The 18,369-nt window shown below is 38.5% G+C and overlaps 1 protein-coding gene across 13 annotated transcripts in view; it reads right to left on the reverse strand.

Moving 5' to 3' along the window:
* ankhd1 (ankyrin repeat and KH domain containing 1) overlaps positions 1–18,369 on the reverse strand; it is a 152,622-nt gene that overhangs the window by 86,055 nt on the left and 48,198 nt on the right. For 7 of the 13 annotated variants that reach the window (XM_048543064.1, XM_048543070.1, XM_048543061.1 and 4 more), the window contains exon 3: positions 13,258–13,281. The exons of the other annotated variants lie outside the window; for them this stretch is intronic. In XM_048543064.1, the coding sequence (XP_048399021.1) occupies positions 13,258–13,281 (24 nt within the window). The remainder of the gene's footprint in view (positions 1–13,257; positions 13,282–18,369) is intronic. 13 annotated transcript variants of the gene reach the window in all.

Genomic DNA, 18,369 nt, shown 5'->3' on the forward strand with positions numbered 1-18,369 from the left:
ACAAACTAAAAGTATTCAAAATGCCTACAGTTCAAAGAACCAACTGAATAGAACATACTTATAATTCCTCATGAGCTCCCATGAAACCTATGCCGTGAAAAGATGCTTAGTGAATAGAAGTCATCCACTTCCCTACAACTGAAGCTGCTTATTCCATTGCTTGTGGCCTACAAAAAAAACAAGCCACAATAAGGCAATACATATTTTGCTTTTTGGGTTCCACACAAAGGGGAAACAATTTCATCTTTAATAACGATTAATGCAGCATGGCATTCTCTGTTAACCTGCCTGCAACAACAGTGCTCATTTTGAAAGTATCTATCATTTCTATTTGATGTTTGTGCCTGAAAATTCCAAAGCCAAATGGGCTTATGTAACACTGTTTACAATGGTCACATGGTTGGACTTTCACATCCAGAGCACCATAAATAGCAAGTCTACCTTACATGGTGGGCATAACAGTTAAGCAGCCGAATAAAGTTCATTTAGCCTGAAGAAAATGAATTTTGGGGAGCAATTCTTGGCCATAATACAGAATGCTATTGATAAGGGCACTTCACAGATAATCTTAAATTTGAGCAGAAGTTCAGAGACAGAAAGGCATTCTTTTTCAAAAAAAGTCTTATGCACATCAATTGTTCGGGTTACTTTCCCAGAAGAAACACAATTCTTTAGTTGGGCTCCTTGATGATTATAGTTATTACTTTTTAAATCCTTATGTTTAAACTTCTTTGCACATTTTCCAAGTCTGAGCAACCTTGCTTTTCTTGGATAGTAGGATTTGCCAATATTGGAGAATCGGAGACAAGGTGTAGAGCTGGATGAACACAGCAGGCCTAGCAGGATCAGAGGAGCAGGAAATTTGATGTTTCGGGTCCGGATCTTTTTCAGAAGAAGGGTCCAGCCCCGAAACATCAGCTTTCCTGCTTGGCCTGCTTTGTTCATCCAGTTCTACACCATATTATCTCTTGCTTTTCTTGCAGGTTTTTAAGCATTAAGCTACTGAAGTATTTTCCTAATCGATGTTTTGTGGGAAATTCTGACACTTAATTTGTTGCACTCAAGATACACAAATCAAAAGAACCAGATGCTGAGGGGCATAAGCGAACACTTGGATGCTACAGCAGCTCTTAGGTAGTCTACTGCGCAAACATGTACTTTTGATGCAAAGTACGCCAGATACTATGTTGGCAAAGGGGTTGATGACGTGTAGCCTCAGAAATATGCAAAAGTTGGCCTTAAACCTAAACTGTTTTTCCCCCAATTTCACTTTACCTTTTACATTGCATGAATTTTCAGTACAATTAATTTCTTGGGTACACTGAGTTTTTGGAAAAGGTTATTGCAGCATATTAATTAGTTCTCAAAATGTGAGCCACAGTGGAATATCACTACTGAAAGAAGAAAAAGACTGCAAAACATATGGAGACTACAATTGAACATAAAGAGTTTAAATCGTAGAAAATGGGTGAATCTTCAAAGAGGGGTAAATTAAATGCACGTTGAATTGGATCAAAGGGCTATAATGAAAGTGGGAATGCAGGGAAAGGAGAAGCACCAGGATCCAGAGCCTTGCACAAGAAAATTCCACACAACAGTTAAATCTTTTCACTGTCAGAGCATCCCAACCACCTTACAGCCAACAAGATAACTCTGCCTCATTCACTGCAAAACAAGTTGCCATGAACAATTTAAGTGCATAACGGATTTTCAAAGCAGCTCAAACATGTAATCACAGAAGTCAAATAAATATGGGTATATTAGGAAGGGTGATGTAATACTTGGTGAAAAAGTAGTTTTTTTAAAAAATTTTTGGGAAATAGATAGTGGAATTATGAAGATTTCCAGGACAGAGGTGAAACAGTGGGAGGCAAGGGCCCAATACACGAAAAAAGATTAAGTGTATAGTGTCAAGAATCAAGTAGAATTTAGATTGACATATCAGTCTCTAAACAGGTCTTTTTGGCCTCTATATCACTACTTCTTCTGGAAGAACACCATTACACAAATGCAACTATAGCAAATATATTGGTTAACTTGAGATAGACTAATTTGAAAATAAAAAGCAATAATGTTATTTCCTTAAGTAAAGAATACTGCTTTTGCTACCTAGATTATCAATAAAATTGAACCAGTAGTCCTAACTAATACTTTAAATCTACTGTTAATACCAAAAAGGAGTTATGGGCTACAAATCCAGAAAGGTAGAGCAAACTGTGGAATAAAATTAATAATTTTATAAAGACAACAATTTATTTAATCACCACTTGTTTAAAGCAGAACTATCATAACCCAATTGCATTGCAAATTCTACAAAGATCGGTTATTCAGCTTTCTCACGACAAACCAATAAACATCCCAGTTTAAATACCACTTGCTAAATCAGAGGATCAGAAATTAAGATTAGCAACCTGCTGAATCCCAAATTGTAAGGTAGCTCCAACCCAGCTTTATAACACAACGTGATTTCTGACTTCCAGATGCTATAAAAAACTTCTCAAACACCTGACAATTCAAACAGTTTAGAAGGCAAGAAACAAGTTGACATATACTGAAAAGGACATTGAGGATGATACACGTCTCTGAAATGGAGGACAATCCCTCCCAAAATGCACAACTGCCAAGAAAAACACAAATGCCCGAACTATTCGAAACTTCATGGACTGCTATTGCAAAAAGAAAATACTTTAGTACAACATAATTTAAAAATATTTTCATGCAAGAAAGGAACACACAAACATTTACTATTCAGAAGAATTGGAGTGAGTAATTTTAAGCAGGTGCAAGATAGATGAAATTTCCTGCTAAAACACCACAAAGCCTATTCGGATTTTTTTAAAAATCAACTGCAAGCAAACCTTGTAATCACAAGGTAAAGGAATTTCAGATCTAGTAACATTACTGGGAAGAGAGAAGATTCAGAGCTGCATTTTTAGCTTTGGAACATACTGGAAAATTAAGGTTTAAGTTTTTGTTTCTACTCTAAAACTGACACCATTATTTGCAAACAATCCCAAAGGACAATTATAAAAATTCCTCCATTTTCCATGACCAGTCTCAACTGCAAACCCATCAGATAAAATAATACGCGCAGGTGTCACTAGACTAGAGTAAAAAACCCTTCACCACAAATGGGTGGACCCATTTCCAGATCTGATATTGCTTCAATTTCTGACATTTTCAGCTACAAGACAAAATTAATCTACTTCCACAGAAGGGAGGTGGAATGTGCATTTGTTAAAACAAATGCTGTAGATGCAGGCTGTTAAGAAGGCCACTTAAACTGAAACAAACATTACTGGTATTTACTCAGGAGTATTTCTAGAGGAGGCCATCGCAATGGTACAGTGAATCTATCCCACGAGTTAACAGAAGCACAGTGGTCATTATTCCCAGCTCTCATTACTGCAGTTTTAAGTTAGTTGTTAACAGCCAGGATGGTAAGGTGGTGTCACAATTAAGTTAAACATTGCTATGGGGGGGGGGGTGGAGAGAACACAGGAATCAATGATAACTAGAGATACACCACTTCAGGACATGCGTGTGCATGTAGATGTATGTGCTGGGTTAAAAATTACATAAGGTTTCCCTGACAGGTAACCTAACAACAGGAAAGAGTAACTGAGCAATGAACTACAGGGTTAGCATATGGAGGGGAAATAGGAAATTGGCAAGTATTGTTCAAGAAAGGTTAACATATTTTACTATTTGAAAATTATATTTCAGATTACAATTTTAAAACTGGATTACAAGTAGATAACTAGGTTCAGTTGAGGGTCATTCAGTAGTTTCAAATTTACCAAGTTAACATCATTAACAAGTTTAAAAATATTGACCATTTTTTGTTTTGATATATCCTATTTCATCTATTACTGGGAATTTTATACTTTGCTTACACAATTTAACTGTTTAGTTGATTCTGTCGGAAAGGTACCAACAGGATTAGTGCTTTTGATTCTTACCAACAATATGGGAATACAAACAGTAGCAGATTTATGATGTGACTGAACTTTAATTCAGAGGTTTAGACTAACAAATTGGAGACAAAATCAAATCTCACCACAGCAACTATAGAAATCAAATTCAGTTAATTTAAAAACCATGGATTCCAAAACTAGCGTTAGTGGTGGTGATCATGTAACTAGAGGTTGTGTGGTGAATTTGATGAATTCAGGAAACAAACTGAAAATAGGAACTGGAGTAGGTCACTGTCCTTTGAACTTAAGTTCATAAGATATGGGGAGAGAATTAGGCCATTTGGCTCATCGAAGTCTGCTCTGCCATTTGATAACAGTTGATATGCTACTCACTCCCATAGCCCTCCAACCCATTATCAGTTAAAAATCTGTAAGTTCTCCTCAAATTTATTGACTGTCCCAGCATCCACTGCACTTTGAGATAGCAAGTTCCACAGATCCACAACACTTTAGGACTAAAACTCAGTTTTAAATTTGCTACCCCTTATCCTAAATCTGTGACCTCTTGTCCTCGAATGCCCCACAACATAAAGCATCCGCTCCACATTAGTTTTATCCATACCCTTTATCATCTTGAATACCTCAATTTGATCTCCCCTCATTCTTCTAAATTTCAGTATAGGCCTAAACCATTCAAACTGTTCCTACGACATACACCTTATCTCTGAGATCAATCTGGTGAACATCCTCTGAACTACCTCCAATGCTACTACATCTTTCCTCAAATAAAAGGGGACTAAAATACTGTACAATACTCCAGGTGCAGTCTCACCAGTGCCTTGTTTAGTCGCAACAATACTTCTTTACCTTTACATTCTATTCCTTTAGCTATAAATGCCAACATTTCATTCGCTCTGTTTATTATCTGCTGGACCTGCATGCTGGTTTTCAGGGACTCGTGAATGAGGACACCCAGATCCCTCCGCACCGAAGCGCCCTGACGTCAGTCCCCGTTTAGATGATATGCACCCTCCCATTTTTCCAACCAAAATGCATGACCTCACATGTATCTAAGTTAAACTTCATCTGCCACATTTTGGCTCACTCACTTATCCTATCCTATCTATATCATTTGTAAGGGTATTTCCTCATTGCAATTTACTGTCCCACCTATTTTTGTGTCTGGAAATTTGGCTAAGGAGCCTTCTATCCCTGTATCCAAATTGTTAATGTAGTTTGTAAATAGCTGGGGTCCAAGACCAATTCCTGTCGCACCCCATTAGTTACTACCTGTCATCCAGAAAATAAAACATTTATCTTAACTCTGCCCATCCGCCAGTCACCTATCCAAGCTACTAAATTATCCCTAATCCCGTGTGATCCAGGAACAAAAACAAAGCTGCTGGGAAAGCCCAGCAAGTTTAGCAGCATCCGTGAAGGAAAAAACAGTTAACCTTTCGGGTCCAGTGACTCTTCCTCAGAAAATATGATCCAACCTTGTGAATTAAACTTTTGTGCAGCATCTTATCAAACATCTTCCAGAAGACCAGATATATTACATCTGCGGGATCCCCATTATCCACTTTGCTTGATACATCTTTGGAGATCGCTAGCAAATTTATCAAACTTGAGGTGCCCTTCATAAAACCATGCTGACTGATGGATAGCAATTTGACTTTCTACATGTCCCAACACTGCTTCCTTAAATAACTTATTCTAACACTTGGCCAACAACCGATCTTAAAACTAACTGGTCTGTAATTTCCCACATATTCAAAAAGGGAGGGAGGCAATAAGGGAATTACATTGGCATTTTTCCAATCCACTGGAATCTTTGCCGTGTCCAGGGAATTTTGGGATATTGTAACCAATGGTTCCACCATCTCCACCACCACTTTCTTTAATGCCCTCGAGTGTAGGCCATCAGACACCGAGGACTTGTCTGGCCTCAATCTCAACAACTTACTGATTACCTTTTCCATAGCAATGTTGACCATTCTAAGTTCCATCTTTTCTATTGCCTCCGACTTACATTTTCCAGTAGGAATGGTACTCTTGTCCTCCACCACGAAGGCTGAGACAAAGTACTGATTGAGCATCTCTGCTATTTCAGCATTCCCCACTATTAACTCTCCGGTTTCATCTTCCAAGGGAGCAACATTCACCTTAGCAACTTTCTTACCTTTTATATATCTACAGAAATCTTTGCTATCCTTTTTGATATTTTGTGATAGCTTTCTTTCGCAATTTACCTTTGCTTTTTTTTAAAATTAATTTTTTAGTATCCCTTTATGTTTGAAAATTTCCCAATTCTCCAGCCTGCCACTGGCCTTTGCAATATTGTCCTTGACCTTGTTGTTTAGCCATGGATTTTTTTTCACCCACCTTACCATCTTTCTTCCTCACGGGGATATATTTCAGTTGGGAAGAGTTAAGCAGCTCTTTAAACAACTGCCACTGCTCATCCATTGCCTTACCTTTTAGCCTTCCTACCCAATCTGTCCTCATGCCTATATAATTTCCTTTATTTAATTCCAGAACACTACTGTGGGACTGCACAGTCTCATCTCCAAAATGAATTTTGAATTCAGTTATACTATGATCACTACTCCCTAGAGGATCCTTAACTGCGATGTCAATTAATCTCTCCTCATTACACAGTACCAATTCCAGAGTAGCCTGCTCCCGGGTTGATTCCGCAACGTACTGCTCCACCATTCAAAATAACAAAGTTGAATCATCCAACCCATCATGCTTTTCCTGCTTTCTTCCCACACCCTTTGACTCCTTCAGCCCCAAGAACTATAAATCAAGCTCCTTCTTGAAAACATTCAATGTTTTGACCTCAACTACAAACTATAGCAGAGAATTCCAAAAGCTCACCATTCACTGGGTGAAAAAATTTCTCATCTCAGTCCACAATGGCCTATCCCATATCCTTAAAGCAAAGATAATGGGAACTGCAGATGCTGGAGAATCCAAGATAATAAAATGTGAGGCTGGATGAACACAGCAGGCCAAGCAGCATCTCAGGAGCACAAAAGCTGACGTTTCGGGCCTAGACCCTTCTTCAGAGAGGGGGATGGGGTGAGGGTTCTGGAATAAATAGGGAGAGAGGGGGAGGCGGACCGAAGATGGAGAGAAAAGAAGATAGGTGGAGCGTTTCCTATCTTCTTTTCTCTCCATCTTCGGTCCGCCTCCCCCTCTCTCCCTATTTATTCCAGAACCCTCACCCCATCCCCCTCTCTGAAGAAGGGTCTAGGCCCGAAACGTCAGCTTTTGTGCTCCTGAGATGCTGCTTGGCCTGCTGTGTTCATCCAGCCTCACATTTTATTATCCTTAAAGCAAAATCCTGGTTGTGGAACTGGTGGGTTGAGATCTACAACAGAAGTTGGTTGATTTTTAACCGTCCTCTGAAAAAGCCTACCAAGACAGTGAGCTGTGCCAAACCACTAGGACAAATGATAGTGAGAATAAAGTCAGTTAGAACATTGAATATCTACACAGGCATCAGATTTAGAATTCCAGAAACACAATAATTCCGAACAACCCTAACATCTAGTGATTTGTGCCAGAATTGGGCAAATTGTCTCAAACACAGTCCAAGTACCTTTTTCCACAGCAACCATCAAGTCATATTCACCAAATCATGCCTCTAGGTCAACAGCCCAAAAAAATCCCCATCTGTAGAGGCATCTTGTCCCACTTTCTGGATAGGCCCATGACGGTTTCTAGCACAGTTGTACACTCTCATTAGGGAGTGGCCCTAGAGGCCTTAACTATGATTCCAGATCACGTGATGCATCATAGTATATGGTAAAAATACAGGCAAGTGCACCTCTCAATCAATCACCTCCCTACCTAGACAATAAATCAGATTTCCATCCACCAGAGAAAATGGAAGTTTCCCAGGAAATGTTCTTTCACCAAAAAAGGACAATACAACTGAATCTATTATCAGTCCACTGATTTATTTTCAATCAGCATTGTAATGGAAGATAGCTCTAATAGTTCTATTATGTGGTACTTATTCACCAATCCTCAGTTTGGAACACTAAGTCAATTATGTTTCTTCTTGTAATTTCATATCTCCAGCATCAACAGTACTTCATTTTTAGATAACTACATGATGATCAGGATTATTGCTGACTTCTCGGATATGGCAGCAGTCAAGATAGATAACGTAATATCTGGGCAATAATTAGCCTTGAATCTGTGTGGCAAGTAATATCTGTTCTACACAATTCAAAGAAGAGTGCAGGAGGGCTTGATCAGTACCAAGAACAGGCTTAGCTAAAACTGAGATGTCAACCTGGTGAAGCTCCAAAACAGTTCAACTTGCAAATTGAGCAAAGGATGACAGTGTTAACCGAGTCTTGAATTAGACTAGCTGTAGCTACAACAGGAAGTCAAAGGCTAAGAATCCCACAGTAAATAACTCACTTTCCAACCCTCCCCCCGTCACCGCGAAATTGTCCACTATCTACAAAGCTCAAGTCAAATCTGGAATTGGAAAGCTTGCCTACTGATGAATACTTAACCAATTGTTGCGAAAATTCATCTGGCTCACTAATGTTGTTTAGGGAAATAACATTCACTGCCGGCAACAGCAGTGTGTATCATCTACAACATACACTGCAGTAATTCACCAAGGTTCTTCTGGCATCACCTTTCAAACCTGTAACTGTTGCAGTACAATGGAGAACTGTCTACTTGCCAGCAGTTGTGACTCCAACACAGCTTCAATACCATCTGAAGTAAAAACGTTTACTTCATTGACACGCCAGCCAATGGTTCAGCACAGATCCAGTGTGTAGCATCAACAACCTGCCCGAAACAAAGTGCTGGATGTCTTCACCGAGCATCCGTAACCTGCAACTTCTATTATCTAGGAACACCACCCTTACTTGGAACTTAAACCATGATCCTTCATTACTGGGTGACATTCAAAAATTGCACTAAGGGGAAATATCTTGACCAAATAGACAGCATCTTACGAGTAAAGTCAACGACGGCCAAGAAATGCTAGCCTATCAGCACCCACATCTCTCAAATAAAGTCACATTTTACATTCTCTCAAGCTCACATTGACCTATGGAACTATACTATACAACCAAACAGCAGCCACATGGACCACACTTCTTGTTCTTTGCCAAATCAATCACTCTTGCTCCCGATCATAATATTACTCTTCTGCTCCAAATATTTATAAACTTTTATCTTGAAAGTAGTAATCGCCTCAGTATCAAGAATGCTGATTAAATCTTCAAGGACACGGCTGCAGGACTGAGTCAGCATCGAGTGCCAAAGGAACCACAGAAAAGCAATTTATTCGAAGTAGTAGTCAACACTATGAGAGGTGCCTTTGTCTTAACCTAGCAAAATGACGACTGCACTGGCATTACACAGACAAAAGTCTCAATACCACACCAGGTTAATTGTGTGTTATGTAGTATAGTAAACTTTGTTTTAACTGGCACCATCTAAGCCAGTGAACTCAGAACTGGCAGAAATTATATACTTCAAATACAGGAAGTTTGCTGAATTATTCTGTCTAATTATAACAACTTTTAATTTACCTCAATGCAAATATACTTGTTGTTCAACTGAATGGCCACATAAGAGATCAACAGTTAATTCAATTTTGATGCAATTTTTCCTCAAATATTGTGGCCTAATGTCCAAGCAGTCAGTTAAAGGTGCATGTGAGAAGGCTCTCTGCCAGTAAGCTTTAAGGCAAAGCTGCATTATTTAAGTAATTAATGCTGTAAATATAGTTTTACAGTGACTTGTGTAACCCACATTACATTTCTATTACTGAATGTTTTTACGTTTATTATGTGGACCTCGATGTTCCTCAATACTTGATGAATCGCCACATTCCTAGCTCCATAGATGTCAGGCAAAAATTTTACAATGTTACCATCATGCTAAGTGCACAAAACTGGGTTTCCAGGAGACACAACAAGCCATCAGCAGCAGTGGAAGTGTACATGACCACAAAAATTACAAATCATGCAAGACACTTCTTTTAAAACCATTATCAAATCACTTTACAAAACTCAATAACCAAGAGCACCCTCTCAAGTATCAAACAAACAGATTTTCCTCTTCACCAAAACTTAATATTTTAAAGAAAATCTAACTCAGGGGCTTTCTCTGCTTCAATGGAAAAAAACCCACAATGAAAATCTCCTTTATAATTAGAGGTGCCCCATGGTCGGTGTTATTTTGTCATATCTACTTCAGATTAATAATCTTCCTCAAAGGGTGGACTCAAAACTGCACCTTTTGCTCTGAGCTCAGTCCTTTTAAATATAAATTAAAGTCTACTTCCAAGTTTGCATTCTATGCCTCTAAACTGAAAATTCTACAGTTGATTTCATGCTTTATCTACCAGCACGCTCTCAAAATTAACATTTGAGACACAGATTTCAGGCATAGTCTGTGCATGCAGGGACAGAAGGACTGCAGGTTGCACGCATATTGATCTTTGAAGGTAGCAGAACATATTGAGAGAGGGCTGAACAAAGCACATAGGTATTTCAGGTCTTGAGATTCACAGATACAGAGAATAAAAGCTATTGAGATTTATGTAGAAACTGCATAACTTTATTAACTCACACCTCAGGTCTCATCTAATTCTGGTCACTACACTTTAGGAAGGACAGCAAGGTGCAGAGGAGATTTATCAGGTTGTGCCTGAACTGTCCCACTTCTGGGACCAAAATTAGGTTGGTAAAGATGGGCTTGTTCTTGGAGATAAACTGATTTAAAGCATGTTTGACAGAGAAAATGGTAGATTTGGATAAAGATGGAAAGGACAAAGCTGTTCCCATTAATTGTTCCTTGGTCATTGCACTAACAAAGATTCAAAGTAAAAGATGGGGAGAGGGCATAAAAGGAGAAATTTCTTTTGATATATAGCGAATAGCTACGATCTAGATTTTGTTGCTCACAAGGGTGATAAAAATGGGAAACCTGACAAGCACTTGAAAGAAACAACCAATCTATCGGACTATGGGTGTACAACAAGAAAAAAAAACATGAGTGATTGAACAACTTCACAAAGAGCCAGATGCTGCCCTCTGTAATAGAAATAGTTTCATAACTAATGGAAGATTGCAGACAGATGGTTATGTTCCAATCCCTATAATGGTGAAAGAAAAACAGTATGCATGTTTCCTACGTTACTACAACTAAGAAAAAGTGCTATAAAGTGTAGTCTCTGTTATAAAATAGTGAAAGACTGTAGCCAACATACACCGTGTAAAGCGCCAAGAAATGAGAGATACTAACCATTATTTCAGGATTTTTGTTTCAAGGGAGCAAGACATAGTGCAATTAGAATGTATTACATTGTGAACTTGCACTGTGCCGATTGTTTTATTTCTATTTAATTTCTGAAAGGCAGAAACAGGATTAAAATTGAAGGTTTAACCAAACATAAACTTGGATCTACAGAAGACAGCCGATAAAATCCTAACATATAACAAGTAAATTTGATTTCAGTTCACAGATCATCTTGAACTTCCATTTTCACCAGGTGTTTCCACTGAGCCCTTTTGCAGGTTCATTTAGTTTCACAAAAGGAAGGTATAACACAAAGTAAGCAGGGCAACAGGTTATGGCTGCAGGTTTTCATGAAACTGCCAATGTCGAAAGAGACCAGTCTTCTTCAATTGTCACTGAAGAGAAAGGACCAGGAATGAGGACGTGTGATGGAATTAATCCCGAAAAAATGACCTCACTAATGATAACAAATACTGCAACCAAACACATTGTAAAGAAAACAAAAGCAATGCAGGCTTCCGAGAGCTTACACTGTAACCTTTGGACTGAAAGCAATTTTTTAGAGACAGGTACATAACTAACCAGAGGTCAACATAGATCAAAAGAAACAACAAAGTCCACTTGTCGACTAAATAAATTTGGCTATTTATAAATGGTAACTAGGAGGCTTCTAATTGAACAGCCACTTAAAACACTGCTCTACGAACGGTACCTCCCAAAAGCATCCAGTGTCTTCACAACACCGTGTGATCGTTTATGATGAAAATATTAACCAAATCCTGGAATGCTGTTTCCCTTATATCAGCATTTAGCAACTACCAAGTTAAGTTTTCAGCAATGTACTTACAGCCTGGCATCAGAGCTATCCAGCCTCAAATCTGCATTCCTTGTCTGAGGTAATGTTCAATTCAAATTAGCCGAACATCTCATGTCAATTTGCATTATACAAACTGACTTACACAGGCGACAGTCACCGAGGATTTGAAGCTCCCATTCTTTACAAACAAAAACTAAGTAAGGTCAGTAACGCTAAACTATAGCTGACTGGGGTGGGGGGGGGGGGGGGGGGGGGGACACGACTATTTTATCAATTGTATTAAATGGTGCACCTAGCTTTACTCATTGCACACAAGCATCAGAAAATCTCCAGGATAAATCCCGAACAACGCCAAACGTTAGAAGGTAAAAGATAAAATGAAACAATTTAGATGGGAGCAGACAAGGAGAAAAATAAATTAAAGCATTTGCACTCAATTTGCATGTTAAACAGACATGCTGCAGCCGTCATGTGACTAATTTAAACAGCTCTTCCATGAAGATATACTTCAGGCAGCATTATTTATATCCACTCCACCATGTCACAGAAACAATTACATTTTGAAATACTATAGGCTTTTAATGCCCCTAACAAGCTCAAGCTCAGAGCAAAGTATCTGCATAAGTCATCGAAAAATTCTACTATTTAAAGAAGTCAAAACATGCGACATACGATAAAACCTTGAACTCCAACACTTATTTCTTTCCTCCAAAGCAAGTTCTTAACATAATTGCATCAAGCGAACAAGATTGTCGTTCAACTAAAAGTAACATGCATTTTATATCAAGTCAGGTGCTTCCAAACATCATGGTACACCAAAACAGTGTGTATTATGCAATGTCATAGAGCCTCCTTAAATATAATCGGAAATCATTCATCCAAGAAGTCAAAACAATTCTGCCACTGACCAATATTTATTGTGAATCAAGTTGATATTTACAAAAGGAACTTAAATGAAGGAATTTATATTCATTTTAAAATGACAGAAAAGAGATGTTACCTCAAAACTTTAAAATAGCTTGATTGTAAAAGCACATGCTACTAGTGACTTTTTTTATAATTCTTGAATTTAGACTTGTAATGTACTTCGCATACTGTTTTGAATGCCACAGAACATGCAACAGAAAATGAATGCACTTGGGGCAAAAGAAAACTGTAAAACCACCTTCACACAAACAGCAAACACAAAAATCAAGGCAATGGGCAAACAGACCATAAATATACACATACCATATATCTCTTCCCATTCTGAATCTTCAGGAGGAGAGGGAAAAAGAAAAAAAATAAGTAGAATGACTTCACATATTTGACCTAAACTCCTTACTTCAGAAAATATGTAGTGCAAAAGAATGTGCTAAATCTGAAAGACCAAGGCAAGAATCTGATTCTGACCTTTCAGAGAAACAAGTTATTGCACTTTCACTATTGGGACAGTTGAAGAATAGAAATCCACATTGGGGCTGGCTTGGGAACAGCACAGGTGTATGAGTTCTGCCAGTTTTGAAGCATTCAACTCTCCAATCCTACCTTAATGTGTTATTCTGTTTTTATGTTTGAGAAGACATCATAGCATCTGTGCTCCAATCTCGCACCGCAATTCAAGACTGAAAGCCTCCTCCATCTGAAATGCAAATTGCTCCAAGGCCAAATCTTCCATTTTCAGTTAAACTACTTCTCATTTGTTTTTGATTACTTAGTATTGAGGACTTGACAGATGATTCAGAAAAAGAAAAAGATTTTCAAACTGGTTTACCAGATTTAAAACAAGTCCAATGTTCACAAAAGTATCATGGATTACAAATACAAAATAGTTTAAAAACTTAATTTAAACCAACTTATATCAATCACATACCAGGCCATTAAAGATGATCATTGTTCATTGCAAATTTGAGAAAATCAGGTTTATAAAAAAATATCAGTGATTTTGTTTGAGAACTGATGGGCCAACTTCAAAGATTAAAGTTGCTTTTTCAATATTAAAGAAAAATGAAGTACTGCCTCTTTCAACATTACAATAGAGAAAAACGTAACAATAAAATCCAATTATACCCAAATTCTGAAGAAAGTATATTAAGTAAATGGACACGGTTTTTGTTTTAAAGCTCAGAACACATACGGTAATTGTTATATGTTGCACCTCTCCCATAGGCAAATTCAAATAGTGTTGGGAATGGATAATGGTTTTTTAAAAAATCTGGTTTGCCTTGAGATTTCAAAAGATTCAGAGGTTCATCTGGTCTAAGGAAAAATATAGGTCTCACAATATAAAATAATCAGAAATGTACATCAGTATTACTAAATTCCCAATGTATCTTTCTTTATTCCTTCCTCCTAATTACCTAAGTAGTAAACTCTGGAATAAATCATCCAAAATGTAAATTTACTAAATCCTGTTATGAGTAATTTATTCACAAGAACAACAGAAACAAATACAGAATAAGGAAAATGACAGATTTTCCCAAATTTTAACATGTTGATTTATTTTTTAATTTGAAACAGAATCATTTCCTCAGATATGAGATGAAAGATTCCATTATGCTGGAACCTAGAATCCATGTGTATTCTTTTTGTAAAGTGTATAAAGCACCTCATATACAAAACCTCTTTTTCTGCAAAAATGACCTTCCCTAAGTTAACTAAGTCTTCCCAGTCAAGCATCACATAAAACTGACGTGCACAAAGATTTTTTAAAATTCTTCTGTAGTGGTTTGGTGGGCAGCAGCACAGCAGGCTACCTGGACAGTTAATGAAACAATTCATATTAAAGTCACAACCTAGCAGAGAATTTGCCAAGTTAGACCAGGAGTCAGTTACTACACAACAGAATGTGCACCATCTCAAAATACCAGACAAAATCAGTATCAAATCTGGCTGAATCACATCAGGATTTGGGCGACAATCTGTCAAAATCTCCCACTGTTTCATGATCAGCCGGGGTATCAAGATTCCTCCAGGAATCCCTGCTGCAACGTCCTCAGCACCTAAACCCTACCACAAGTCATTTGTCACTGCAGATTTTTCCAAATCTCACCCACTGTACAGTGGTATTGTCCACAAGACCCAAATCATTCCGCCATTTAGTTCTGTAACCTTCTGAAGTGGTTAGCACAACCATAAAATTAATTAAAAGCCTAACTTCTCTAGGCCTAATTTGATCCTGTTTTATTACTTAAGACATATTACAGCTCAATGACAAATTCTACATTGTTTCTACATTTGCCTACTGACAAACCCACACATGTAATACATTTATTCTATGCACTGCGGCAGGCAGTGAAAGAAAAAGGGATGGAGGAGGTGAGGGTAGGGAAGAGTAAGGAAAAGGAGATGACAAAGAAATATGAGAGAAAAAAGAGGAAATAAACTTTAGATTGCTTTGCAACTCAACAAGAGGGCCTCAAAATCTGTTGAGACTTTGGGATATGGGTGCCACTGATGGGGTAGACTGTAAGTGATGATTCAAATTGCAGTTGTGAACATGGTGGCGAGCTGCCATTTCAACTGCTGCAGACCAATGTGGTCTGGAAACATCAACAGTGCCATTTAGGAGGGAGTCTCACTGTTGTGACCCAGTGACCAGAAGAAACTTGGAAGAAATTTAGCTCCAAGTCAGGAAAATGAATAGCTTAGAAGGAAAGTTATGGTGACAATACTTACCTGTATCGGCTGTCCTTGTCCTTATCTAGGTGGTGGGTTTGCAAGGTGCTAGGGTGGAGTGCTGAACTGCATTTTACACGTGGTACACTGTGGTGAGGGGAGCAAATGTTGAAGAGGTTCAATGGTGTACCAGTCTATTGGGCAACTCTACCCAGTATGCTGATGAACTGTAACATAGCTTTCATTCTGGCAAATATGGCTTTCCATCACATTCCTGACATGTGCCTTGTAGATGGTGGATCAGACAGGTTGCGAATCAGTCTAAGAATCATTTGCCGCAATATTTCCAAAGCCTGACCTGGTTTTGTAGCTACAGTCTTTACATGGTTCATCAGGATGCTAACTCCTAGGTTGTTGTTAGCGGGGAATTCAACAATGATAATGCTACTGAATATCAAGGAACAATGATAGATTCTCTCATTGGAAGTGGTCATTCTTGCCACGAGTGCCAGGCAAACTTACTTGCCAGGAGACAGAGTGAAATTGGCTCTCTCAGTCATCTACGGATTAGAGAAGCCACTATCTATCCTTAAAAAGGTACCATGGCATTTCTGGCTTAGAGTCCTCACAGAAGCAATTGCATGAAAAACATCCCAGACAGCAGAATCAGTTGAAAAAAGGCATTTGTGGAGTGAAGGAGAAAGCAGAATTTTCTAGATCAGAGATTTTCTTTCTTTTAACTACTCTTAACAGATTACGAGGGGAAAGGCAAACTTCCCTGGGTGTTTCAGTGTAATTATTCAAAGGAAACCTCTACTCCAGTCACCAACAGATTGGGGTTTGTGTTCTGGTTTAATTATTGGAAGGGTTCAACATATTCCCCCTCCCCCGAAGGAAAGTTTGTTGGTGAAGCAACAGATGATGATTGGGCCTACGATACTCTAAGGAACATTACAGAGATGTGAAGCGGAGATGACTGACCATCAACCATAACTGTTTTCCTACATGCTAGACATGACTACAACCAGTAGGAAGAGATTCCCTCCGACTTTCCTTGGGGTCACTGATGCACAAACTGTTACACGCAGCTTTGAGTTAAGGGTGGTCTTACTTCATCTCTATGGAGTTTAGCTCTTTCGGTCCTGCTTGAACAAAGGCTGTAAAGAAATCAGAAGCAGAGGGACTCTAGTGGAACATAAACAGAGCATCAGTGCACAGGTTAACATTAAGCAATACGAGCTTGCTCGCATGATTCATAATGCCTTCATTCACACTGATGATCAATGAGCAATGAGCTACATTGAATTTTTCATGCTTTTCTTGCAGATAGAACATCCGTGAGCCATTTTACATGTTGTCAGGAACATGCCAATACCATGGCTGTATTGAAACAGCATTGCTCGAAGCACAGGAATTTCGGCAAACGTTTTCAGTACTTCTGCTGGAATGCTGACATCACATGGAATGAGCCAGAGGGTCAGAGGACGAGAACACTGTCAGGATCCAAAGGAGTCTAACTGATCCGAGAGGGGTGCAGTAGGGTATGTATGGTTACCGAGGGCTCATTTGAATAACTACTCACAGCTATATATTTAGAGATAAAGTGTGGAGCTGGATGAACACAGCAGGCCAAGCAGCATCTTAGGAGCACACAAGCTGACGTTTCGGGCCTAGACCCTTCATGAGAAAAGGTCATCTAGCTCCACATTTTGTTATCTCACATTCTCCAGCATCTGCAGTTCCCATTATGTCTATATATTTAATAGCCTAGCTTTTCTTGAGCAACTGTACATTTAAACTTCTGATTTGAACAGACTCTTACAGAGGGTGCTAGGCACAGAATATTCTGCTGGACAATTAATCTAATTTGCTCAAAAATTGCTGTGAAGCCTGCTACAAAGAAAAATCCAGGCCATTCAAGACTCAATTTTATATTTTATGACCTGAACATCTTGAAACCTAACTTCTTTTATGGCTTTGCAAGACCAACTAACTCCAGGGCTTTACCCTACACTGAGGCATAAAGCAAGTAACCTTGAAGTAATGTATGAACATTTGGCAACAAAATGCATCATTATGTATCGGTCTACATGATTCAGCATACCTCTCAACCCAACATCTGGATTTTAATGGGTTCATCCAAATAATTGAGAAACATAATTTGAACAACAAAAGGGTGCAAGATAAGATTAGTCACGATATTAACTGACAGAAGAGGCCTGATAGACTGAATGGCCTAGTCTTGCTCCTACACCTTTGATATTTATTATAAGAGCACAAGGCTCCAAAATGATTTGCCATTTGTCTCTATTAATGAGAAGGCCCAATAGTTGCTACTCATAACTAATGTCTACCTTTGTGTAAACAATTATTGTGCCTTGCAGTTTGAAACTGGATTTCCAGATGACTGGGTACAACACCTCAAAAGTTCTTTTGCAAAATCATGATGTATGCTAACTTTTGGATTCTCATGGAAGACAAAATCCCAGATATCAGAGGCCTGGCTTGTTCTTCAAAATGCTGATAATATTAACAGCATTAGAGCCACTTCAGTTTCAAACTGCAGTCCAAATTAGTTTTGGAACATCTTGTTGCATGGACTGAGCATTTAATTATACATCAGACTGCATTCCAAAGAACTGATATTCGATTTCCTGCAAGCTCCTCAAATAAATAACAATATTGAGGGCAATTGATAAGTAGAAAGCAAAGAATTCAGTGACTTGCCTGCTTCTTCCAAAAAAG

Source organism: Stegostoma tigrinum, chromosome 13 (assembly GCF_030684315.1).
Source record: "Stegostoma tigrinum isolate sSteTig4 chromosome 13, sSteTig4.hap1, whole genome shotgun sequence".
In the NCBI taxonomy this organism is placed as follows: Eukaryota; Metazoa; Chordata; class Chondrichthyes; order Orectolobiformes; family Stegostomatidae; genus Stegostoma; species Stegostoma tigrinum.